The following is a 27,449-nucleotide window of genomic DNA, read 5'->3' as shown; positions in this document are numbered from 1 at the left end:
CTCGCCGTCGAACATGTACTGTAAAAGCTTACATTGTAAAGCCATTAATGTTACAAGCAAGGCAAGGAAAATACCCGATACATAACCTTAGCAGTCCAGTTTTTGCAGCTCAGTGTTTCTACTGTATTAAATGATTGTTACACTGTTAGACAAAATGGTCAAAATATGTACCCCACTGAGGCTTTACCATTTAAAATGTCCTAATATGTACCATTAGGTACAAATACTGTATGTATACACATTTGGACCCAATATGTAATTTTGAGATACAACTTGCATATATAGACTTGAACAATTTTTTTTTTTCAAATAATGGTCCCAAGCTGTCACTGGGGCAGTACCCTTGAAAAAGGTCCTATGTACATATAGGTATACATTTGGTACCAATATGTACCTCTGAGGTACTAATATGAACTCTTTAGGTGCAAAGGTGTACTTTTTGAAAGGCTTCAGTTTTTAACAGTGTATATAAAATGTTGTTTTGAAAAGCAGGTGTACTCCAAACATAACAACCTTGTATATAGCCACATATTAATTCTTGCCCTTAAGTAAAAGAGGCAAAGGGTGTGCAAAACCTGCCATATGCAGTCTGTGTGCTGCATGTTGTGAAGATGATGATGAGAAAGAGCAGCTTGTTGCTTTCCATTTGGCCACATACTGTCCTTCATACTTCTGTTTGGTTGGCCCAAGCAGGAAATGTGTCTAGGCTGAACATTGCTTTGCCCCAGGTGTTGATGGCTAAAGTGATGCAGACAATTCCTATGACATTCATTATTATGCCTGTCTTTGCCTGAGAAAAATAGAAACATTGAGTTAATTTGTCTCAAGCTGGAAAATAAATGTGTGTCTTAAGTTATAAATAGGACGTTGTTTGTCAATATATATGCCTGAATATGAGGAGCTCAGATGCAAAAGCCGCTAAACGTCACCTTTGTCAAAAATGAGATAATGATATTAACCAAATTCTCTCTGGACGTATTATACATTCATCAAATACATTTGCTTTAAATTTGCTTAATCCGGCCTCATGCCATTCAAAAATACCATCTTGTTGGCAGAATCCATTAGAATAAATGCTCATTTACAAGAAAAAATGTTAGATGCACTTAGAGGGTTTTGCATCTGAACGCTTTATATATTTTTCAAGAAATTGAAATATCTAAAGAGATATAGTCCAGCAAAGATTAGCTCCAACACTATTCAAATACACCTGCATGTCATTTCCAAGCAATTCTGCAGCCTTTGATTAGGTTTTTCAGGTGTGTTTAATTAGGTTGAAGCTAAACTTCGCAGGACAGTGGCCCTCATAGACCAGGAATGCCCACCCCTGATCTAAAGAAATGGTTGCCAGATTTTGGAACCTACCATGTCTGAAACCTTGAGGTATCCGTATGAGAAGACTATAGCATTTGGAGGAGTTGCCACAGGTAACATGAATGCAAAGGAAGCACTGAGTGTGCATGGCACCATGACGTACAGAGGATTCATTCCCACAGACTGAGACTGCAATGAACACATGCAGAAATAATTGACATACATAAAGCAAAAACAGCTTTTATCGTACAGTGCCACAAGTGTCTCTGATCTACAGTAAGTGCATGCTTTCTGAGCTTGTCATCAAATGCTTGTAAATAATCAGATATGTTTAAATATTATAACACCCCATGTGAGTCATGTCTGCATGGAATCAATATTTTATTAAAGCATTGCACAGCTGGTGACAAAGCAGAACTTAATGGTTGATTCATGCTGTTTAAAGACTTTGAGCACCTGCCCCTTAAGTAGGAGTGTTCGGATGTGTTTTTGTGTAATGCTTATCACATTTCAACTGAAGATGATTCATTGAACATTTCTCCAAATCTATTCCCATAAGAAAGCTCTTAACTATTTTATGCCAAAGCAGATGCTATCCATAGCCCATTCTCATCAAATGCATATAATGCCGTTGAAAAGTTGTACAATATATACGCCAAAGTCCAATTTTGCGTGCATATACTGTAATATCCCAGTCATTCCAGTTCACTTAACCCGTTTAATCCCACCAGTCACATTTTTTTTCTTATTTCTAAAAGCTCTAAAAGTGATGATGTTGGCTCTGGGCAAGAAATTAAACTTTTAAATGAAAAAAATAGATTGTCTTGATTAAAATGTATCAATGTCATGTGACTAGGGTGAAAGGTCACATGACCAGATCAGTTTACTTCCTGCTTGCACATCTAGAAGAAGATGTCTACCTCAGACTACTGCAAAAAGAAGTAAAACATCTTAATTAACAAATAGAACTATCAAATTTTGTAGGTGGGGTCAACTACAGATATATTTTGAGGATTTTTTAATGGTCACAATTGTGACCGGTAGTATAACACACTATTTCTAATGTAAATATGTCTAATTTAATTAGAATGAAGTCCGACTATGATGTTTCCCACCAATCACTATTGTGACCGAGTATAAAACCTAATATTTCACTAACTTAACCAACATAAAATCAAAGAAGGCATAAAGTTTGTGTGTTAAAGGGAGGTCTAAGGAGTAAATTGCATGTATTCAAATTCCAAGAAAAATTTGGGATTAAACGGGTTAATAGCCTACCACGCATCTTTTCGTGTCTTTGAATGTATTGGTTTCTCAATTTTTTCTGTTTTTAAAGCATTGTTGCTTGGGATTGGGGTTAGAATTGGAGTTTAGGTTATGACATCTGAAATGTAACAGAAAGTTGTTCTAACCCCAAATCAAAGCGACAATGGTAAAAAAAAAGAATCAAAAGATGTGTGCCATTTTATACCCTAATACACTAAATTTCATCGCTAATTTAGTAAATGCATCTATTGGTTGTATTTGGTGAATTGGACAAACGACCAAAGCAATCGTATGGCTTGGAGAATAGGTCTATGTGAATGGGAAGGACTGACGTATCATACACATAACTGGAGTTTGGAGTATTTATTTATTGCACAACTTTTTTAAGGGACATTCCACTTTTAAAAAAATATGCTCATTTTTCAGCTCCCCTAGAGTTAAACATTTGATTTTTACCGTTTTGGAATCCATTCAACTGATCTCCAGTTCTGGCGGTATCACTTTTAGCATAGCTTAGCACAATCCATTGAATCTGATTAGACCATTAGCATTGGGCTAAAAATAATCAAAGAGTTTTGATATTTTTCCTATTTAAAACGACTCTTCTGTAGTTACACTGTGTACTGAGACCAACAGAAAATTAAAAGTTGCAAATTTCTAGAAGATATGGCGAGGAACTATACTCTCATTCTGGCGTAATAATTAAGAACTGTGCTGAAGTAACATGACTGCAGGAGGCGCAATGATATTACGCAGCAGCCGAAAATAGTCCCCTTAGTAACTTTCATTGGCAGGGGACTATTTTCGGGCAGTGCGTAATATCACTACACCTGCTGCAGCCATGTTAAAGTCCTTGATAATTACGCCAGAATGAGAGTATAGTCCTAACCATATCTACCTAGAAAATCACAACTTTTAATTTTCTGTTGGTCTGTACACGATGTAACAACAGAAGAGTCAAGTTTCAAATAGGAAAAATATCAAATTTCTTTTTCTTTTAGCACGATGCTAATGGTCTAATCAGATTCAATAGATTGTGCTAAGCTATGCTAAAAGTGCTAGCGCCAGACCCGGAGATCAGCTGAATGGATTCCAAAACGATAAAAATCAAATGTTTAACTCTTGGGGAGCTGGAAAATGTGTATATTTTTTAAAAAGTGGAGTGTCCCTTTAACTGTGTGCTATTAATACACAATTCATGAGAATGGGTTGCCATAGCATAACCCTGAAGTGAGTGACATCTGATGAAGAATGAGAAAGGATTTTTTAATCTTAAGTCTTACCATAGAAGCAAGAACAGGGAGGAAAAGGGTTGCTGTAGCCACATTGCTGGTGCATTCAGTAAAAACGGCAATTAGGAGGCACAAAATGATAACAATAGCCCATGGAGGGATGGCATGTAGGGGAGTTAACTGGTTTCCGATCCATCTTGATAGTCCGGACTCCTGGGATACAAAATGTAGAAGTCAAAATCAGGTCACGGATAAACTAAATGAAATCATTTGCAATAACTTTTTTTTTTAACATTAGTAGATGCAAAGTTTAAGGGTGCATTTTTCTCTTTAGATGTTCTTGACGAAGGCAAGCCAGAGGACAACCCATTTACATTTAGATTACGTTTGGCAAATGCTGTTATCCAAAGCAACTTATTGTGCATTCAATTTGTATGTTTTATCAGTATGTGTGTTTCCTGGGATTGAACCAATGGTCTTTGCATTGTTAGCTTCCACATGAACAACATGAGAACTCTCACCTCGCTACCTTTGGCCAATGCAAATCCTCCACCCAGGAGCAAAACTATGTTCCAAGGTAATTTCTTCTGAGCAACATTCCAGGTGAGCAGAGCTGAACTGGGAACAGTGGAAAGTTGGGCATCTGCAATGAAAATACATTAAAATCAACACATCCAGAAACATCTCAATAAACGTATTATGATAAACTCTAGTTTCAAAGCAAATTTGCTGTGAAAAGTTCTTCTCACCTGTTTCAGAGCCGGTCGATGACCGGAAGAAAAGTCGAGGCGGTTTTGATGGAAGAACGAAAAGCAGCACAGCAATGAAGACAGCAACAGTAGCATCTGTCACATATCTAAATGTAAAGATATTAAAAATATATATATTTTAGCTTATTTTATGATAAACGGGTCTGTAAATGATTCATCTGGGTGTCACGTATAGCAATTAAGGGCTGATTCAAGCCTAGAGTGTAATGCGTACTCTGCATCTATGTTGAAAATGTAGGTTGCCCAGCCTGCCACAAATCCAGGATCTCGGGTGAACCACAGAACCACAAGCAAAATGAAGAGAGCCAGAACACTGAGTTCTCCAAAAGACATCGGTCCCATATGAAGATGCTGCTCGCGGATGACGTTGTAGGCACCGATTTCCTTCTCTGACCTCCCTGCTCCACAGCCCCATGTCTTTCGGAAGCTAAAGGAAAAAAAGAGTTAAATATAAAATGTGTCAAAGGTCAAAATAATCTATACACTAAAAATATGCAACCTGTGGTTGGGTAAAATACAGTCAGGGTGTTTCAACCTTAAATGTTGGGGTTGTTTCAACCCATAGTTTGGTTAAATACATACTGTAGGTTAATTTAACCCAACAATTGGTTCTGTCCATATTTTCCCCAACCACATGCGTGTGGAAAACAAATAAGGGTATTTAATTCATACTTGAATCCCATGAAAACAAACTGAAGCCAGAACCAGGCTATTATCAGCATGATGATCATGTTTGGGAATGCAAATCCAAACCATGAAGCAAAGTTGATGACATCACCATTCTCAGGAAATAACCTGAAATTATGATATTAGTGATTTATGTGCATTTGAAAAAAAGAAAGTTATGAATGTATTAAAAAGTACCTACTGGTTCATCTGACCCTTAAGTACCAGATTGGGTCCAGTGCCTGTAAGTGTTGCTGTTCCCCCAATGCTAGCAGCATAACACACACACAAAGTCATTCCCTTAGACATAAGAGTTTTGTCAACAGACTCTTGCTGCTTGGCAGCTTCTGGTGAGATATCCAACATGCGCACCACCACTAGGTATACAGGGAATATATATTAGACTCTTAGTTATACTTAATGTTTGACATCTTGCACATACAGCACATTCAGTCTATGACCTGACCTTCTCTGTCTTCAAGCTTGGCTGGTTGTTTGTGCTCAGCCTCCGGGGCCTGAGACCGCTGTTCACTGCAGGTCATCTGAGTAAGTTCTGTCTCCTGTTTATTCAGCTGCTCCAGCACGGCCTGTACTATGGGGACCATCATAGCCGTGGTGGCTGTGTTACTGATCCACATGGAGAGGAAAGCCGTCACTCCCATGAAGCCCAACATAAGGCTGGATTAATACAGAGAAATTATGTTATGGTTGCTTCTTTCTGTTTCAGTCTATGGTTGGATAATATCTATCTCACAGTAGGTAATGACAATAAAATTGTGTCACCTACAGTGCTGGGTGCACCCCAACAATGAGCAGCACTCTGAGGGCAATGCGCTTGTGCAGGTTCCAGTGTTCGACTGCCACAGCCACCAGCAACCCTCCCACAAAGAGCAAGTTAGTATCTTTCAGGTATTGCATACACACCTAAAATACAAAAAATCCCCATCATCCAAGGTAAACATTTAGATACACAAGTGTTTATAATGGAATTCTCCTAGACTGTCTTACCACTTTGGATTGCATAATGCCAAACATTGGAAAAAGGACAGCAGGCAACAGTGCTGTGACAGCTAATGGAAGAGCCTCTGTACACCAGTATACTGCCATTAATATGATTACATAGGCACAGTTGGCCTCCTGAAAGATAAAAACATGACCTTGAATTATCAGCATTACAAATTGAGTACTGTAAAAAGGCAGAATTTACTTGTGATTTTTTTTGGCATGTGCATGCACTTGAGATGACATGGACTTGCAGGGGCGTCAGTTTGTGTTGAAAAGTGTTGGGGACAAAAGATCAGATGAAAAAACATTACGGCAGGACGGAAAAATATTGAATAATGACACATCAAAAATGGGCATAGCATAACGTTAGGCCAGTCAACAACACGAAAATACTCAGCATAAATCCCTCAACAATGTCGACTGCACATGTATCAGTCCATGCAACACCAGCTCAACCGAACAGTGTCTAAACACCATACTGTAGAAAACAGCAGCGCGTTTAGTCAATGATTATACATTTCATTACATATGTAAAAGAAAAGACACAATATACCCCTGCTGATAAAAACAATTACAGAAATTCATAATGGTTTCCATTAAAATACCAATAGGAACCATTAGCTTTTACCATTAAAACCACTACAAAATTCCTTTATTAATGGTCCCACCAAAAGAACCCAACACATACCAGTAGAGATCAACAGAGATCCATAGAGACCATTATAGTTTCCAATACAACAAATAAAATTCTCATTAAAACCAGTAAAACCAATAGAATTTCTGTGATGGTGTCTATTGTTTTTTGTTTTTTTTTTGCAGGGATGTGACCCTGGACCACAAAACTAGTTATAAGTCACACAGGTATCACTTGATTTTTCAGAACATTTTAACCAAATTGCTTTCAAAAATTGGTGGGGACAAAATCAGCCATTTCAAAAATTGGTGATGACATGTCCCCAGTGTAAATGACACATATGTAGACTTGTGCAACAACTGCTGATTCGTTTTTCCAGCAGGATTTCAGAGCGTTCCAAAGAACATCCTGTGTGCTTCAATGGAAACAAGGAAATCTGACCTTTTGTACAAAAGAGTTAACTTGTCAATAATTTGCTTCTTTGATTAGTGACTAATTAGTGCAGAATCCTAGTGTTTTTTTTTTATGTAACTTTTTTTAAATAATAAAAACATCTTTTTAGCGTAAGTATTTTTTTGAAAAGCTTGACAGGTGTTTTTGGAACTATGTGAACAAAATATGCACACAATGGTCATGAACACAGTGTTTCGGAAAGGAATTTAGTCTTACCGTATGTTCCCACGCTTGGACATACACATTGACAAAGGGTTAAAGAAACAATTTTGAAGCATGATGAATTATGGTTCACAGAGGCCTTAGGGTACAAGAGTGGACCCCATGTAAAATACACAAGATACTTTTTGTTTAAATTTAATTCAGTGTTTGACATGCGTGTTGATGTGCAAAACCTCAGAAAAATTGAAAAATGTAAACAATAGAAATTTACTTATGAGTTAAAAAGTCTTGAGAATTTTGTTTAGTTTAATTAAAACGTTTTATTTACATACCTTTGTGTTGATGACAACCGGTAGTGGAAGAAGAATCAGAGGAGTGAAGAACAGAACTATCCCATTCTTCAATTTCCATAAGGATTTTAGTATTGAGAACATCTCAACATAAAGAAAGTTTGTGCATATAAAGTACTGTAACACTGTTGGACCTTTAAGTCTTCTCTCTGGGGTGGAGAGAGAGTTTGTGTTAGAGAGAGAGAGAGAGAGAGAGAAAGAAAGAAAGAAAGAAAGAAAGAAAGAGAGAAAGAGAGTGAGACTCTCTCTCTCTCTCTCTCTCTCTGTCTCTCTCTCTCTCTCTCTCTCTCTCTCTCTCTCTCTCTCTCTCTCTCTCTCTCTCTCTCTCTCTCTCCTCTCTCTCTCTTTCTGTAATTATTATTATAGTTAACTGCAATTATAGGCCTAAATACTTACTCTTGTATTATAGTCAAGCTGTCTTTTTTCCATTTAATTACCTTTAAGTCATATTTGTGCTTTCAGAACTTGGTTATGTAAGAATCCAGTTGCCGTTTCTGAATAGCCTGAGAAAATTTCATAGCAATACAATGTACTGTATGTAACTTAATAGACGTATTTTTAATATTTAGATGGGTTACACCTTAGTTAAATTTACTATAAAAACTAAATATCAAAATCCACTGAACTGTCCTCATTATATCACATTGGTCATTGATAAATTTGTTTTATGAAAATTAACGTTTCTAAAAAAAAATAAAGCTCAAAGAAATAAGAACATTGACAAAAAAATATGTTGGTTTGTTCTGCAGGTTTTTTTGGGTAACTTTTTTAGGGCATTTTACTGCAAAATCAATAGTTAGATATCGCCATCTAGTGGATTCATGTAAGCCACAGTTAGGCTCAGGAAATGTCTATTTTTCTGAGTCGGCATAATCAGATTGTCAAAAATGAAAAGGCATGTAATGCATTTAGCATGAGCTGCACAGTTAATTGCTTTCATAAGCTTAATAATCCTGTCTATCTATTAAAGTAACAATAATCTTTTTTTTTTAGATATTGTCTTTCACTCAGGACTGCCTGGCACAGTCTCATTTATGATCTATTAATCTAATCTATTTTTCCATTTAATATATCACTTTATTTTTTTCTATATCAAGTTTATGTGTACAAATATTTTTAGTAAGGCTGCTTTGCAACGATGAAACATGAAAACAAAATGTACATAGTAATAATAAAATAATTAAAACAAATAAATAAATAAAATATAATCATAGAAAGGTTATTCATAGAACAAAGTCTGTTATTTATAATCGGCGTTTTGTTTCAGTAAGCAGTTCGGTGACTTTTATTATGACAGGATTCTATGTGCTAAGAATCACAATACTGAAGTCACGGGTCTGAGAGCGCACGATCAGAGATGAGAGTCACGTGAGGCTCTAAACTCAACATTATGGCTTCTGAACACAACAAAAACATTTTCGACTTGTTATGAAATTATTGTGCTTCGATGGTATTAGCAATAGAGTTAAGCATCCCGGAAGAATGGGTATCGGCGTCGTGTTAGCAGCTGTTTCACAGCCCAGTTGCTGACAAGCAACAAACAGTACAGAGGTGAGCAGCACAACAACAACAACTAGATGGATCTCTTTATTTTCTTAATGTTTGATTAACGGTTGTGGTTATGTAGTGGTTACATTTTCTAACCGGTTTGCATTGTGGTTAAATGTATAGAGGAGTACTTCAGCAAACATGTAACTTTACAGTGGTGAAGTCACTGTTTCCTTATTTCAGAATAGTCCGGGCAGTTGTGGAAAACGGAACTTAAAATGTTGCAAAAATGAAACGTCTTCTCGGCTTTTTGCACAGTTATCTATCAACAGAGCATGATATTTGTTTTTGGTAGTCGCAATTACACAATAAGGGTATTTGTATCCTCTAATAAGGGTATTTGTATCCTCTATAAACCAGTGATTGTTTTTAAAAAGGAAATGGTTTGAGTGGAAACTGAGTGTTTTTTCTGCTATGCGACCTTGTGCACTCATACATAATTATATGTGTGCGTGCGTGTTTAATAGTTTATTTAATTTATAATTCTGACCCCAAATTTTTAGGTTCACCAAGGAGTCTGCAAGGGCCACAGTCTGGTTATCTAATAGAGACAATGGAGTGGCTTGCACAGGCTTTGGAGAGAGACCTGGGCATTGACCAGCGACAGACTGGACCAAGTCAGCGTCCCAATGAACTGGTTGTCCTGGTCCCAACTCGATGGGTAATGGCCCTGAGAAACAAAAGAGTTACTCGCTGTGCCAGGTATGAGTGTCTTGTGGAAGGGGAAATTTGCACTCTTCTCCAGCGCTCTCAGATGAAATTGCCATCTGGATGGACACGTGTTTGTATCCAAGGCCTTAGGAAGCGTAAACTGGGATACCGATTAGCCAGGGAGACTGGCTGCTATGGAGAGGGGCTCTCCCCGGACTGTTTTATTACTCTGATGCAAGGAGTATCTCAGTCCAATTTCAGGTACAGTACTGTGTATTTTTTAGATTTTTATGATCATTTTTTAATCAAATATACTCTAAAAAATTGTTTCTTTTATATAATTGCAATCAAAATTGTATTAACTTTTCCAAATTTGGTTAATACAAAGGTGGTGTTGAATGTTATGCATATTTTAAGTATTGACAGACTATATATCTAACAAGAGACAAACTATATGGTATAGTGCCACTGTGCAAAAGTCTTATGCTGGGTTTACACCAGCCACGGTAGAGGGGTGAAGCGAGAGTGATTTCAATGTTAAGTCAATGTGAAGACGCGTTGACGCGCGTCTGGAGGTCTCGCGGCGCGAATGAGGCGTTTAGGGCGGTGCGGTAGACGCGATTCCGCCTCATTCGTGCATCTAGATGGCGCGGATTGAACGTCTGGAGCGGTACGTGCGAATGGTGTTTTTTGTGCATTTTGCGTTCAACGTGAATTTGCGGCTCACACCCGAGTTGAAAAATGTTAACTTTGCGGATTTTCGCGCCGCCTTAAACAATCAGAAGCTTGCTTGCTGTTGTGGCGGCAGCCCCGCCCGGAGTCACTCATTCAACATGAAGGAATGCTTAATATTGTTGGTGAGCAGTCAGCCGGAGCTATACAACACAAGTTCTTATTTCTATACAGACAGGAATAAAAGGACCTCGCTTGGAAGAGTGTCAGTGAGGACATCGGGCAACCTGGTAAGTTGTAAATACACATTTCACTTTTGAGTCATGTGACATTTATCGACCCGCACCGTTTACCCCCCCCCCCCCCCCCATAGACCAAATACAAACCGGTAACTCTCTCGATAAATGCACAATCAACATCAGCCATCTTGCAAACAGACTACCGCATAGCACTTGCCCCTCCCACAAGAAGCAGATTTTGACGCGTCAAATGCTTGCTTTTTCCGCACGTCTACAGCGAAGTAGGGGGGAAATAAATGGCGCGAGTCGATAAACGCCACCTGACTCAAAAGTGAAATGTGTATTTACAACTTACCAGGTTGCCCAATGTCCTCAGTGACACTATTCCAAGTGAGGTCCTTTTATTCCATGCATTCAAACTGTTCAAGCAGCAAACTACACGCGTTAGACGCGATTTTGACATTTCAAATGCGGTTGGTGTAAACCCAGCATTAGGCCACCATGCCACCATTAGATTTGTTGTTCTTGCAATAGTATAGTGATCTAATATAATTATAGAATTACTCTTAGAATACAACTTTAAAAATTACAACAAAAAATGTATTATATGCTAAAACGTACTATGCACTTTACCTTCTTAAATATTTGTTTCCTTTCAGAAATCTTTGGCGTGAAGCTTACATGAATCACGTGCAGCCGTATGCAGATTCCATTGAGCAGACAAATGTATTAGCTATAGATGCTGTTCGCCAAGGCTTGCAGAAGCTGTTTTGCTCCAGCTTTATCTCTACCGAAAGGATTTCACCATCCCTATCTCCAGCCAAAGAGAAGGAGAAGGAGAGTCCATTACCATCTAGCTGCTCAGCTCCCAAACAAAATACTGAAAGTTTGTGTCCAAATGTGCTCCCTGCAGAATGCTTGCTTGAGTCAGAGGAGGTTCTATATGTGGTTCTTCCATACACACAGTACACAGTTCATGACATTGTCACCTACAGTCCAGCTAAGCTGGCTAACAGCAATGCTAAGATACTGTTCATTTTATATCAACTTCTCATAGCCATGCGTGACTGTCATGCCTCAGGGCTGTTGTGTGGGGATCTGTCCTTACTTGACATTGCAGTTGATGAGCAACTTTGCAGTCGCCTTAAAATCTCATTGACACATTATGAAAAGTTCGGAGAGTACAGGAGTGCTGTGCCATGTGAATTGGGAAGTCAGGTCCTGACAAGTGTAGCGAACGACAATCATAACAGTAGTGTTGGTGAAAATCTCTGCCAAAATTGTCTGCATGAGCTCAAATCTCTCGTGCTAGACTGGGTCCATGGCAGAGTCAGCAACTTTCACTATTTGATGGAATTAAATCGACTGGCTGGAAGACGTGAGGGAGACCCAAATTATCATCCAGTATTACCTTGGGTGGTTGATTTCACTGTGCCATATGGAAGGTTTCGTGATCTCAAGAAGTCGAAATTTCGTCTGAATAAGGGTGACAAACAACTGGACTTCACTTATGAAATGACCAAAGAGGCCCTAGCAGCTCATGGCAGTGGTGGAATCAATTTTGTATCAGATATTGGTGGCCCTGTTGGACCTGGTGGGGCAGGACAGTCGGATCATCTTCATGTTCCACATCATATCTCAGATGTGCTTTCAGATATCACCTATTATGTCTACAAAGCTAGACGGACACCAAAATCTATACTGTGCAGCCATGTTCGTTCCCAGTGGGAGCCAAATGAATATCCAGCTAGTATGGAACGTATTCAGAGTTGGACCCCAGATGAATGCATCCCAGAATTTTTCACTGATCCTTCTATATTTTGTTCCATCCACCCAGACATGCCGGACCTTGATGTACCTTCATGGTGTAACTCTTATGAGGAGTTTATTACTGTGCATAGACAATTGTTAGAGAGTCGCGAAGTGTCTCAGCAGTTGCACCACTGGATTGACCTAACGTTTGGCTACAAGCTATTAGGTAAAGAAGCTGTCAAAGCTAAGAATGTCTGCTTGCACTTGGTTGATAACCACACACATCTCACCAGCTATGGAGTCGTGCAACTTTTCGACCATCCTCACCCCCCTCGTCTTGCACTTTACCAGTATTCACCTCCAGAACCTCCACACTTTGGTCCTGTCAGTGCAACAACATGGCAGATTCCACCTCTTGAGACTATGGTGGATGGTGTGGATGGATTGGTCCCTGAAGCAACAGGATGTGAATCCAGTGGCTGGTCAGTTGTAGGCCGGGATGAAGAACTTGAGCAAGCAATGGAAGCCCTTGATCTAAGTGGCTCAACATCATCATCTGCTTCTATTCCAATTCCCTGGGTTGGCTCCGCTGGTGGAAAGACTGGTGTGGACAATGTTTCTCCCTCTCATGGTTCTTACCCTGGTGAAACAGCAGGAAATGTCATAAATTCCTTGGGATCAGGCATTAGAGCATCCATGCTTCAGAGAGCAGCGTCTGTAAGTAAAAAGCCAGAGGCATCTAATTTGGAAGATTTCAAGATAAGCCTTCCAGATGGATTCAAACCATTGCAGCCTTTGGAGGAGTTAGAAAAGCTAAACAACTTTCTGGTAAAGGGGCTAAATTCTCAAGTCCAACAAACAGTGGACTTAAGACCTGTACCGAAAACTATTTTGTCATACACAGACCTTTTCCAGAGGGATATGCAAGCCTTGGGTGTACTCATCTCTGAGATTTTTTATTCTTCTAAACTTCGAGGGTTGAGGCCAGGCACAAGTTTGAGCAATCGTTTTCAAGCAGTGTCAAAGCTATGCTCTACAAACTTTCGTGATGTTCCCCTACCACTCCAACATGCGCTAGAAACACTTTTGCAAGTTCACAAGGATTCTTCAGAGACATTCACATTACACACAGAAGCACTGCCCTTTCTTTTTAAATATGACCCTATATATGAAGGTCTTCCACCACCAAACCCATGGCAACTGCTTAGTCCCATTCTTTCCCCACTGCCTTTTCCAGCATATTTCCCATCTCTGCATAGATTCATATTTTCCTACCATTCCAAGATGGAATCTGTAAACAGTGTTCAGGGTCGTGACGTTGTGTTCAACTTATGGCAACAGCTTGAGACACTTCTAAAGGGTGAAATCACTGCAGAGGGACTTGAGATCCTTTTACCCTTTGTGCTTTCCTTGATGTTAGAGGAGTCCACTGCAGTATATGCTACCTGGTACTTATTTGAGCCCGTGTCAAGGGTTCTTGGGCCTCGCAATGCTGCCAAATATTTACTAAAGCCTCTGGTAGGGGTATATGAGAATCCCCGATGCCTCAGAGGCCGCTTCTACCTCTACACAGATTGCTTTGTGCTACAGCTTATTATTAGACTGGGTCTACAGGCCTTTCTTTCCAGCCTTCTTCCACATGTTCTGCAGGTCATCACAGGCTTTGAAAGCTGCAGCACAGGTACAGGGTCTGAATGGCAGGGCCTGAAGGTTTTAAGGGGAGCTGCTGGTGCCTTAGATGAGGAAGAGGAAGACTTTGAGTGTGATGATGGCAGGTCGACCACAGCTACATCATCTGGCAAAGTTGGAGGAGGCAGTGGAGGTGGTAGTGCTGGGGTTGGTGTTGTTGGAGACCAAGGACTTGTGGATTACTCTTCCGGAATCAGTCTTAATGACCAGGTTTTTCTAAACGAAGGTGAAGACTTTCAAAATGGCTTTTATGTGAATAATAGTGCCTCTGGAGCCACAACAGGAGTTGCTTCTAAACAGCAGGGCCAAAGCTCAGCAAACAAAGACCCAGACCAAGAATCTATCAGTGTAGGCAAACTGAGTGACAAAAGCAGTGCCAGTGAGGTATCCACTGGAGACCGAGCAAGTTTAAGGTCTGCCGACAGCAGTCAGGATCTGAAACAAGCCAGTGATGGAGAGGATGGTGGAGAGCTGGAGGATGAGGAGGAGACAGTGGACGACAGAGAAATAACAGTACAAAGGGTTCCCAATCTAGAAATGACACTTTCAGTCTGCACAGAGGAGTCCGAGGCAACCGTGGCTACTATGGAAGGAGATGTCATGAATGGAATGGTGCATGGAGATACTGAGAAGAACATGGAAGATGAGAATGAACATGATCCATTAGAGGACTCTGAGGAGAAAGAACACAAGATATTGTTAGGTTAGTCAAAAATGTATACTTGTGCATCATTTATAATCACAGTTATACTTCAGTACTTAAGCAAATTTTTTTGTATTTTCAAGACACTGTTTGCAAAACTATCCGATGGCTGGCTGCAAAACTGGGGCCAACACTGACATCTCGATACATAGCTAGGAACCTGCTCAGACTTCTTACTACATGTTATATAGGTAAAAGTTGTTTTCTGTAGAAGTTTATTAGTGCTTTTGATATATTTTAAAACATCTTTTGCCATGCTGACTTTTGAAACGAATCTTGTTTGCTTTTAAGGACCCGACAAACACCAGTTTGTGCTTTCTGTGAATGAAGAGAATAGCCTTGAGAGTGCCGGAAGTGTGTATGAGAAGAAGCCAGTTGTTGGCGACCAGACTGCACGACCTGTACTTGAGTCTCTTATATACATAGCACATCTTTATGGAGAACCTGTTCTGACCTACCAATATCTACCATACATTGGTTACCTGGTAAATTTGAAATTCCTCTTTCTATACAGCTATGCAAAATAACAACTGGAGACTAATTGTTTCTTTCATTAGGAAGTCCTACATATAACTTTAATCTTTTCTTGGTTAAAAAAATTATTGTAAAACAAGAAAAAAGCCTTACAGTAAAATTGTTGCTTTAATATTTTCATGTTGCAGGTCTCTCCACCATCATCTTGTCGCTTGAACACTCGAAAGGAGGCTGGGCTTTTGGGTGCCGTAGTGCTTACTCAGAAGATTATAGTGTTTCTGTCAGACACCACTTTAATGGACATGCTGATGAAGATTAACCGGGATGTTTTGCTGCCTCTGCTGGATTTATTAACTTCAACCAAGATGGGGTAAAGCCTTACTTGTAGTGTACCACTTTAAAACTTGACATCCCATAGGAATCAGTTCTACTGGGTTCATTGTGCTACATTATGCATTTAGTAGGTGCTTTTATCTATAGCAACTTACAAAGCATTTATGGCCTATACATGTTTGATCAATTTGTCTATTCCCTGGGAATTAAACCCATTACCTGGTTTTACAAACACAGGGGCGTAGCTGGCATTTTAAAAGTGAGTGGGACCTGGGATTTGGCTGTCAGTAGGCCACACAAATACAGTGTGTAATAGTATCTATGTATGTATGTGTATATGAAGAGATGCGAAACCCATCTGACATGTTTTCTTGTAAATAAGCATTTTTATCAGACTCTTAATGGATTTTGCCAACAAAGCAGTATTTCGGAGTGGCCTAAGGCGTGATTAAGAGGATTTGAAGCTAAAATATTTGGGGAATGTGTAATACGTAATATGATTGCATTCTCATTTTTGAAAGAGGTGGCGTTCAGCATCTTTTTTTGGCTTTTGCGTATGAGCTCCTCATGTATGAAGATATGTACTAACACCAGGAAAACGCATGCTAAAATGGACTTTTATTAATTTCTTTCTCTGATTTCAGATTTCCAAGTGGAGTGCAGACTCGTTCTGCTGTGTGTTTAAAGACTTTAGGTCTTATGGCACTGATCTGCCTGCGTATTGGCCGGGAGATGGTACAGCAGCATATGGCAGAGACCCTTTGCAGGTTCTTCCAGGTTTTCTCCTTGCTGCACAGTCTACAGGGTCAGGTAACTAAACACACACATTTGTAGTGCAAGTACAGTATGTAATATGGTAAAGCAAGCCAATACAATTTTATAAAACAATGTGATAAACATTATTTTAAAACATTATTGTCCAATATTGTGCTGTTTGTAAATTAGTTAGTTGGTTAATCCTTCTATTTGCATTATCAGATAGATGTTAGCCATTCTAACAATGCACCATAAGTGCTCCATTTAAATGTGCAGTCAGGAAGTTTTAGCGGCATCTAGTAGTGAGTAGTGCAACCAATGGCTCATTCCAAAGGTCACCCATCCTTTTCGAAACGCATAGTAAAGCTATGGTAGCTGCCACAGGACAAATATTTCATCGCCCGAGACAACATCAAGAAGGGATTTAATTCCCATAGACCCCTGTGTTAAAATGCCCAACTTTACAGCAGAAAAAAAGTATTGTAACAGCCTGGTACAAAAAGTGATTCTGGTCTATATTGCCCTTCATGACAACTCTGAGGGGGGTGAATTTTTTTGTAACTCATCCGTTTAAATTATTATAAGTGCTGCATAATAAAGGGCGTGGCCACTTGAGTGACGGGTAAACTGCCACTGCTGTCAATGCTGTCGAGTTTCAGTAATCAGCCACCTCAGCTTTACCCACGACCCGCCTCTTTACCCATTTTAGGTTATCCGCAAGTAATGCGCGGTGACACGTGGCCAAGATGGCGACAGCAGGCTCTGCCAACTATTGGCAAAAAAGCTCTTCACAAACTCTATGGGTGACGTCATGGACACTTTGTCCATATTTTTTACAGTCTATGATTATATTCCATTTCGGTCAATTTTACACATTTAACCTCTAAGAGTAGTTGTACTTTTTGATTGGTATGATGTTTTTACCCATTCCTGTCAAAAGTACAATTATCAAATTTTATGATTTTTAAAATTTGCAGTCTAATTCATTAAAGCGTCCATAATACAGGCTGTTTCTGCATTTCTGATGTTAATCTGGAGTACCTTTAGAGTAGTATTGCATCCTTCATATCTCTGAAGAGTCTTTCTTAGTTTTATCAGATTTATAAAAGACAGATCAGCTTTACCGATTCTTTCCGATAACGTATGAAAAAATTTGTAAGGAGGAGCTACGAACTGCGGGAGGAGCGAGTCACGAGTCAACACTGACTGGGCGTGGTTTTCCGAGGGAAGTGCCCATAAAAAGAATTGATACATATAGCGTACCCCTGAAACATCAGCTGAAACTTTCCGAAATTTGTATGAACCCTGGCGAAGTGCAATCGGCACAGAAATACTCTGTAACACCAACTGCTTTTTATGACACTTTGCATTTGTTTAGCATGAGGAAACAACTCTATAACTTTGTTAATAAGTCAGAATGCATGACATACCATTGAACCCCCCCTTTAATAACTATAATTTAATAATTCCGACCTATTTGTCTGTTGTGCAGATGGCAAGTGCTCCACGTAAGGAGGTTGGAGACTGCACATACCTGAATGTGTGCTTTCCAGACGGAACAGAAGTTACTTGTGAGCTCGGAGTATTGGAAGAACTGCAAGCTGTGTTCAATCCTGAAATGGCTTATGCATCATACATTCCATTCTACTGTCTCATTGGTAGGACACGTTTTGACTGATAGACTCGTAAATACATGTTTTCATTTATTTTTAATTACCGTGTATGAACCTGTTTTTAGGTGATGCAGCGATTCGCAAACTGGTCCCCAACCACGAATTGGTTTGGAGCCTGGCTCAATCATATCACGAAAGAGCAAGTCCAGGTAGCCCAGAAGCGAACCAGGCTGGAGGTCAGAAAGCATCTACTGTGGGATTGTCTCCTAGTGCGGGCCGCCCAATGGGTCGCAGTCCATTCCCTGCTCCTTCCTCCACATCCACACCACTAGGTGGAGACATTTTGCCAGAGTCTGGCACCTTTGGAAGCCATCTGGTGGGAAACCGTATCCAGGTACCTCGGGACACTGAAGCATGTGGAAGTCCTAACCTGTCCTCCTTAGAAACATGGGGACGGCCTTACGTCAGTCACGCTCCTCAGACGAATCTGGCTACCACTGCACTTTCCTCAACTGGACCTTCTTTCTCTCTTTCCTCCTCTTGGGTCCTAGGTCCCACCCCAGAGGACAGCGCACTTAAACAAGACCTTCCACGCAGTAGCCGCTCTCTACAGGGTAACTGGCTTGCGTACTGGCAGTATGAAATCGGTCTTAACCAACAGGACTCGCATTTCCACTTTCACCAGATCCGTCTTCAGAGTTTCCTGGGCCACTCGGGCACAGCTAAATGTCTGGCACCACTAGCAGGGGAAGACTACTTCCTTTCTGGGAGTAAAGACAAAACGGTGAAGCTGTGGCCGCTTTATAACAACGGCGATGGAACACGAGAGGTCGAAGCTCGGCTTACGTACACGGATCATCGCAAATCCGTGCTTTACGTTGGCCAGCTGGAAGCCTTACAGGAAGTGGTGAGCTGTGATGGTACTGTGCATCTCTGGGATCAATTCACAGGTAAGAACATAAACAGTATGTCAGTTTAAATTAACATACACTGCAAAAATTACTTCCTAACTCAGTATTTTTGTCTTGTTTTCAGTACAAATATCTATAAAATCTTAAATTAAAAATGACCTAAGAAAACAAGTCTAGTTTTTAGACAAAAGTATCATATTTAAGTGAATTTGTGCTTCAAACAAGCAAAAAATCTTCCAGTGGGGTCAGAAAAAAAAACACTTAATTCAATAAAAATGTTCACTGCAAAAAATGATTTTCAAGAAAAAAAATTCTTAGTATTTTGTCTTGTTTTCAGTAAAAATATAGAAAAATTCTTAAATTAACATGCTTTTTCTTAATGAGCAAAATCACCCAAGAAAATAAGTCTAGTTTTTAGACAAAAAAAAAATCAAATTTAAGTGATTTGGTATAAAACAAGCAAAACAATTTTTTTTTGCTTGTTTTAAGCACAAATTCACTTAAATTTAATATTTTTGTCTTAAAACTAGATTAATTTTATCATCATTGTAATTTTGCTCATTAAGAAAAAGCATCTTAATTTAAGAATTTTTAGATATTTGTACTGAAAACAAGACAAAAATACTAAGTAAGAAAGTCATTGTTTGCAGTGTATCAAGTGTGGCACACACCATAGGATGATTAAACCTGTGCTTTTATTTTGAAAAAATAAATGAACTGTATGCATATGCATTAATTAAAACTTTTATAATTTAAAACTTTTATAATAATTTATAATATATTTATAAAAACAGATTTGGATTCATCCATTGCTACATGGAAACTTCTGTATGAAGTTTCACATATTTATTGCTTCACATGTTCTTACTCAAAAAAACTCAAAAATACAATAAGACCGGATTTACAATGCAAATCTTAATGCCCAATTCCGATTTGTTGCATGTATCCGATTTTTTTTTTTTGACGACCCACTTACATCATCTTTTAAAACTGACTTGTATTCACTATCTGCATTTACACTAAACACTTGGCAAAACAATTCAAAGTAGACATACTGACCCAGAACAGCTTAATAAACCACAGAGAAAGTAAAATGACGCGATATGCAATGGACACAGACAAAATGATTATACAAGATTATAGAGCTTTATTACTGTAAAAAGACATAAAACTTCAATATTACTCCACTATGTTGAGCCGTTGTCCTCTATTGCCCTGCTAAGAAGAGTCATGTGATCACGGGTGGTGCTCACCTGAGTTGACATCATTTGCCAATGTCAAATTTACAGTGAAGCACAACATGTCTTGAGGAGGGAATATCCGATCAATCCGCTTACATTGTGGCCGCGAATGCATGTATCCGATTTGTTCCCACATATGAATAAGCCCTGAAACCGATCTAAGAATATCGGAATCTAGGTGCTTTTTTCCTGTTTACATGTTTGTGGGTCATACCCCAAAAAATTGAAGTCAATTCAAACATGCAATGTACTTTACAAACAATACAGTGGTGATGTTATTCAATTGAATAGTTATTATACACTCCAGAACTTCACATTTTATATTTGTACAACTGCAGACAGTGCAGTTTTCTACAGTACAGATTATCTTTTGACATTGTCTGTCAGACAGACAGCTTTAACGTGATCCCCTGTTTGACTCTCATCCTTGTCACTAGGTAAGAACATACGTTGCTATGAATCTCTGGATGGGAAAAACCCGATCACAGCTGTCACGACTATGCCCGCTCCTCACTGCAGTGTAGTGTTTGCTAGCGCCGACTCTGTGCTCCGTTTCATAGATCCACGCAAACCTGGCCTGCAGGTAATATTGCACACTATTACATATATACATAGTTTCTCTGCCTCTATAGTATTTTACTTCTTTATGTGTTCACACTAGTCCTGTATAGATTAGTTGTTTTTTTATGTTATCCGTTAATGAATCAGACAGACTGATGTCCTGTAATGCTAATGATTATCAGTAAGTTGAGCTCTGTTATTGCTTTGTTGACAGCATGAGTTTCGTCTAGCCTGCAGTAACGTGAGTGCAGGGCTCATCCGCTGCCTGGCCGTCAGCCCTGGGGGACGCACCATTGCTGCAGGTTTCTCTACCGGATTCATAGTACTGCTGGATGCAAGGACAGGCCTTGTGCTGAGAGGCTGGCATGCTCATGAGGGCGATATACTGCAAATGAAAGTAAGTATGCATGTCATTCAAGGCTTTGAACCAGTTTACGGAACGAAAACGAAAATCAGAAGCTTTTGATGTTTTGCAAGGAACAGAAACGAAACCAGAAACTTTCAAAAAATATATGTTCCGGAACAGAAAAGTTTTTTTTAAATAATGGTAACCGGTTAATACCATTATTTTTTTTTTTCATTTTTCAAAGATTTTTGTCTAATATGACTCGGTGAACTTCACTGCCAGTCGTTGATGTGTGTGTGCATGTGTTTACGTGCACCTAACAAATGTAGGCATGTCAGAATTATCGTTATGCTGCTTACATAATGTAGTCTTTTTTAATGTTTGATGACTTAAGGATAATTATGTAGACTAATAATTTAAGTTGAATGTCCTAATGATCAGCCTACTTATTTGTATGTTCCACAGCAGACACGTAACATTATTAACCGGTTCGGGAATTTAATTTGTTTGTTCTAACCGGTTCAGGAACGTCAATTTTAGGTTTGAACCGAAAACCGGAAACGTTAAAATACTGTTCCTGTTCGGAACAAACCAATTCTGGTTCAAAGCCCTGATGTCATTGGTTAATGTGTTATATAAGACATGCATATGCATGCCTCTGACAAATGAAGCCCGTAAATACAAACATTGTTTGTTTATTCTTTATTGGTTAGTGTCAGTATTATTTAGTAATACATTTAGGGTTGCACACTGTTTGTGCAATTGCTTAAACAAGCATAGGCCTCTTTCATGTGGTCATTGGTAAATCAGGTTGTTTACTATTGGCTCTTATTGATAAGAGTTATTAGTCATAGACTGCATGAAGAACATTGTATTTGAAATACTTTTTTAGATATCAAGCTATTCAGGGGGACCTGGAATCATCAGGGTTTCATGGTCATAGAAAATCTAGAAATATTAGGGAAATATTAAATTGCAATTTCCTCTTCTTGAATATAAAAATGATTTTTTTTATGGTTTTAACTTGTACTTAGAGTAAAACTATTTACTGTTTGTGAATATCTAAATGTCTACAAACATTGGGTCTCATTCGCTAATAATTGCGTACGTTTTTTTGTGTTTATACGCACACATCTTCTCACGAAAACATTCCGCCTAATTCACAACACGTGCGTACGCACATAAGTTTGTTCTTATACTTGTTCTTACGTTAGTGAAATTTGAGTGTTCTACATGAGCAGCCGCGTGCACAAGGTTGGTAATTTGCGCCCAAACCAGCTCCATATAAAGGTTTCCGCAGTTTGTCATAGAAGCAAAAGAGCTTGAAAAGAAATCCATGATCATATTTATTATCGGGTTTTGCTTTGCATTTTTTATTTGGAAGGTTTTGCTGTCGCTGGAGGAAGCCAGTGCTGTTCACTGACCGGAGTAACATTAAACTATTGGATGCATTAACAAATATGACATTTAATTAATATGACAACGACGTGGATCTGTATCTAAAATAAAACAGACAGGAGATCAGGGCTGCTTTCAGCCCCGACAAAACGTTTATTAAACAGAAACGGTGATGTGTTGTAGACCCTGTTGGGATGACGCAAGAGTTGCAACTACGGTAGCTGAGAGGCCATTCTTTGTGTTATCTTGCCGCTGATTGGGCCGACATTTCTGACACACCCACCAAACAAGAGACAACGCATCTAAAACCTGTTGCACATCATTTCGAGGAAACATGTCGTTCAACCCGGAAACCGTAGCAAAACGTTGCGCACCGTTGTGAGCTTGAACGTGCCCCAAGTGATTAGACTTCTCATTACATTTAAATGAAGTTTACATTAGGCATTAAAGGTGTAAATTGTGTGTGAATTTTAACAGCATCTAGTGGAGAGATTGCGAATTGCAACCAAAGGCTCAGCCCACTGCTCAACCCTTGCTTTTGAAATGCATAGAGAAGCTATGTCATCGTCAGAGACAAAAATGTTTGTCCGTTAAGGGCTTCTTTAGAAACATGGTGGCACAAAAAGGCCACTTCCACGTGAGGGGACCCTCTGTGTTCATGTAGATAAAAACATAACATTCTAAGGTAATTAAAACATAACGATTCATTATAAATATTGTAAATATTTGTTATTACGTGCATCTTATATGTGTAGAAAAAAATAAGCAGGCTATAATAATGTATAATATAATGTTTCTATTAATAATATAGATCATGTATAATAATATATAATACAGAAAATATAATAATATAAAATATAGTCATGTACATTTTATATATCAACATTATCATAAACATTGTAAATATATCCTAGTATTTGATTATAGCATACGTGATTATTGCGTACGAGTGGTTTTAGGTTTTCTTGAATTTTTGCATACATTTAGAAGACATTTTGTTACGAAAGTTTTTGTTGAATCGCGATTTGTTTGTGAAAACATCCGTAAGCACATCTCAACCACAAATTTGTGCGTACGCATGCTTAGTGAATGAGAATCACTATGTTTGTCTATTATTTATAAGATGTTTTTAAAAATGTAATTATATATAAAAGACTGAATTTTGTATCCCTGGACCATGAAACCTAATCCACACAGGTATATTTATAGCAATAGCCAAAAAATACAATGTATGGGTCAAAATAATTTATTTTTTTATGCCAGAAATCATTAGGAAATTATGTAAATTTTGTAAATTTTCTACCATAAATATCTAAAAACTTATTTTTGTGAGTAGTTGCAGTGTTAACGACATTTGAACAACTTTAATAAAGACAATTTTCTTATCCTAACAAACCATACATCAATGGAAATTGTATTTATTTAGCCTTTATACGAATCACAATAAAGATCCTTATGACTGGTTTTGTGGTCCAGGGTCACAATTAATGATTTTCATTTATCAGAAGCTGTGGGAACCATGATTCATAAAGGTCCAGCTGATTACAGGAAATGGTGCAGATTCCCATTTTTAGTGTCTTGACTCATACTAGTACTTAAGCTTTCCATATGATGAGTAAATTGTACCCTGTTGGTTTGTTCAAAAGCAGTCAACAAGAAACGAAAACTGAGCAAACTTTATTTAACCCCTATTTGTGAAGTCAAAGGTCCATTTCTAGCCCCAGAGCCCCATGTTTGGGCAAATATAGAAATGAGTTACTCATTAGTACCACACTATAAACTTACAGGTTCCTGCACATAGACTTTCCTACCCAGTCTCACGTAGATGCGTATAAATAGCACGAAGTGTGAAAATCATGCAATACATACACCAAATTACAATTTGACATGCATATGATACGCCAGTCCACCCTATTCACTTAAACGGCGCATCTTTTTTTGTCGTTTTATTTATTGGTTTCTCAATTTTTTCTGTTTTTTAAATCATTTTCACTTGGGTTTAGGGTAAGATTTGAGATTTTCTTAAGGAGGTTATTTAATAAACAGGTTTCTCCATGTTTTTGTCTATTTTTAAGCCATGGTCGCTTGGAGTTGGGGTTAGAATTGGGGTTAGGTCATTTTTATGTAACAAAAAGTTGTTCTAACCCTAAACCCAAGCGACAATGGTAAAAAAGCAAAAAAATTGAGAAACCAATAAATAAAACGACAAAAAAGATGCGCCGTTTAAGTGAATGTTGAGGACTGGCGTATCATATGCACGATAATTGGAATTTGGCGTATGTATTGCACAATTTTCACACTTTTTATACGCAAGTCCGTGAGACTGGGTTGGACTTTCAGTTACTCACTTACATGGATGAACCTCAGACTTCCAACCAATATAGATTATAAACATTTCTGCTGATGCTTTCCCATTTATTTAGTCCTTGATGTGTTTGTGTGTGTCATTTTAGGCAGCAGAGGGAAATTTACTGATAAGTTCCTCTTCTGATCACACATTGACCGTTTGGAAAGATGTGGAGCAGAAGCCACTGCACCTGTACAGAACCCCGTCCGACCCCATCCATGCGTTTGGTCTTTATGGTTCTGAAATTGTGGCTGGCACTGTTGCCAACAAGATTGGGGTATACTCTATTCTGGACAACACGGCCAGCCTGGCAGGATCCACCAAGCTGAGCACAGAGAACTTTCGTGGTACACTCACATGTCTGTCTGTACTGCCCACCAAGAGGCTTTTGCTGCTCGGCTCAGATAACGGTGCCATCAGGCTGCTGGCTTAAACAAACTTTTAAGACACTGGTATTGTGTTGATTTTTCAGAGGAATAATTCTCCCTGTGCCACCATTGGCTCCTTACCCAGAATGAAACAATCTTGCCAACCATGCACAATGAAACCTGTTTCAGTCAAAGAGGGAGCAAGAGTGATATTTCCATTTTAACTTTGCTAAAAGAGTACTTAAACCTCACTTTTGTAAGTGAATATTGCCTATAATTCATACAATCAATCAATTATTATTATTTTTACAATTTTTAGGGTTTATGCATAACCACACTAGCTGCTGTATGTAATAATCAACTGTAAATAGACTAACAAATGAGTTGCTCAGGATCTAAGTGTGAGTCTATAGTGTAGTGTTTACACTTCCCATATTGAGTGAAATTTACAAAAAACATCAACACTGTGAGAATCACAGGTCGTACCATGTTAATATGATTCGTCATATATGATTCAATTCATCAGTGCTCAGCAACTATGCAGTGTTCATGGTAGACATTTGTAGTGCTCCATGTTTGGCACCTTTTTCTATACAATGCAGTAAATTTCTACATCCATGTGTTATTAAGCATAGACAGTTTTGATCAAAATGTTACCCTGGCCAAGTCCAATATGACTTGCTGTACACTGAGTCTGAACTTTAGATATGCAATGGGGACAGTCCAGAATCCTGTCGGGACCCTCTGACTTCAAAATGTATCTACTACTAGAATATATACAGTATATATAGATAAATTTGAAGCTGTATTAACCTTGAATAATGTAGTAATTCACCACTGTTTGTCTGTCCCTTGTCAAATGACATGTTACATTTTACACACCAATATGTTTGTATATACAGCACAACACAACATTATATATGTGTATATATTTATATATCTTTCTTGAGCCTAATGCTTGTCTATAACTTATACTTTTATGCAGCATTTACTAGATCAGCTACAGTTGACATGACCTAGTAATTAACCAGTTTAATTTATTAAAGTTTTCAGACATTCCAGTTATATAATGTTAGAATATCTTAAAAGACTTATTGGCCACTGCAACACATTTATTTATTTTTCATTTAATTCACTACTTAACTGTCTTTAAGTAATGGGCAGGCTTGGTTTTAATTTGAGTACTCATATCAATACTGTTAAATTATTAGTAATCATCAGTGAAAACAGAAACCTACAAATATTCTGTAAAGTATCCCTTCACATTTTGTACCATTTTTCAAAATCCATTTAGTTAAATTTTACTTGGTGTTTCACAATTTTGATATCCAACAATATATTCTCTGAAAATATATTTTTTTGTTTTTGAAAGATCATTTAATATTGACAGACATCTGTCTTTGGAACACACAACACATTATCTGTAATAACATTGGCCATTGCTTTTTTTGTATTTCAATGCAAATATTTTTTCTTTTTTACTTTTAAAGTGACTTTTCTATATACTCACTAAAATGAACATTTTCAGTGACTTAAAAGATATGTGATCAGAAATGCTTCTGACTTTTTACACAATGACAAGCTTTTTAAACTAACTATGAAAGACTAGATGATTGGCTCTATTAGTGTGATGAAAGGTTTAAATGTTTGTGTTTAGAACCAGGGCACCATGTTACTCTAAAAGGCCAAAGTCCATGTGAGTGTTTGCAATGTAATGCCTTTCAACAGCTCTCAATTTTGAAATTTTGGCAGATGCCTCCGGACAACCCAAGGCAATGGTGAAACCATCACTGGTTTAAGTTTCTGGCATGTATGATCAGCAATAAAAGTCTATTTAATAAAATCGTATAATGACAGTATTGGCAATATTAGGTTGTCATCTCCTTCTCATTAATTCTTGCTTATCTCATTTTTTTTTAACAAACTGCTTTTTTGTTTGCTCCTATCAGTATCCACTGTCAGTGAGTTTATTTAGCTCAACATAATAGTTTATAA

At 38.3% G+C, this 27,449-nt stretch overlaps 2 protein-coding genes across 3 annotated transcripts; one reads left to right on the top strand and one right to left on the bottom strand.

Moving 5' to 3' along the window:
- Positions 1-311: 311 nt before the first annotated feature.
- slc13a5b (solute carrier family 13 member 5b) lies at positions 312-8,022 on the bottom strand. The gene is made up of 12 exons (XM_055196637.2): positions 7,835-8,022; positions 6,257-6,385; positions 6,036-6,172; positions 5,715-5,926; positions 5,451-5,625; positions 5,255-5,377; positions 4,797-5,009; positions 4,562-4,668; positions 4,334-4,455; positions 3,864-4,025; positions 1,366-1,503; positions 312-790 (listed from the first exon to the last, which is right to left on the bottom strand). Exons 1-12 carry the CDS (start codon positions 7,934-7,936, stop codon positions 665-667), a joined length of 1,746 nt encoding a protein of 581 aa, XP_055052612.2. The 5' UTR covers positions 7,937-8,022; the 3' UTR covers positions 312-664.
- Positions 8,023-9,166: 1,144 nt separating this feature from the next.
- Positions 9,167-27,370, top strand: wdr81 (WD repeat domain 81). 2 transcript variants are annotated; one of them, XM_073863101.1, is made up of 12 exons: positions 9,167-9,403; positions 9,914-10,312; positions 11,622-15,106; positions 15,190-15,297; positions 15,398-15,591; positions 15,769-15,950; positions 16,558-16,723; positions 18,162-18,327; positions 18,408-19,232; positions 20,872-21,017; positions 21,210-21,392; positions 25,193-27,370. In XM_073863101.1, the coding sequence occupies exons 2-12, from the start codon at positions 9,954-9,956 to the stop codon at positions 25,517-25,519; spliced, it is 6,141 nt and encodes a 2,046-aa protein (XP_073719202.1). In that variant the 5' UTR covers positions 9,167-9,403; positions 9,914-9,953; the 3' UTR covers positions 25,520-27,370. The 2 variants fall into 2 exon arrangements, with proteins under 2 accessions (XP_073719202.1, XP_055052610.2); XM_055196635.2 differs by having other exon boundaries at positions 9,904-10,312.
- Positions 27,371-27,449: the final 79 nt, after the last annotated feature.

Source organism: Misgurnus anguillicaudatus, chromosome 24 (assembly GCF_027580225.2).
Source record: "Misgurnus anguillicaudatus chromosome 24, ASM2758022v2, whole genome shotgun sequence".
NCBI lineage: Eukaryota > Metazoa > Chordata > Actinopteri > Cypriniformes > Cobitidae > Misgurnus > Misgurnus anguillicaudatus.
Note: the sequence above shows the minus strand (reverse complement) of the source record. Positions and strands in the feature narration are given on the sequence as shown.

Coding starts and splice junctions, on each gene's coding strand:
- wdr81 (XM_073863101.1), top strand. CDS start 9,954: ATGGAGTGGCTTGCACAGGCTTTGGAGAGAGACCTGGGCATTGACCAG. Junction 15,107..15,189: donor AGAACACAAGATATTGTTAG/GTTAGTCAAAAA, acceptor TGTATTTTCAAG/ACACTGTTTGCAAAACTATC. Junction 16,724..18,161: donor TGCACAGTCTACAGGGTCAG/GTAACTAAACAC, acceptor TCTGTTGTGCAG/ATGGCAAGTGCTCCACGTAA.
- slc13a5b (XM_055196637.2), bottom strand. CDS start 7,936: ATGTTCTCAATACTAAAATCCTTATGGAAATTGAAGAATGGGATAGTT. Junction 5,626..5,714: donor CAAGCTTGAAGACAGAGAAG/GTCAGGTCATAG, acceptor CTGTATACCTAG/TGGTGGTGCGCATGTTGGAT. Junction 4,456..4,561: donor ATCGACCGGCTCTGAAACAG/GTGAGAAGAACT, acceptor TTTTCATTGCAG/ATGCCCAACTTTCCACTGTT.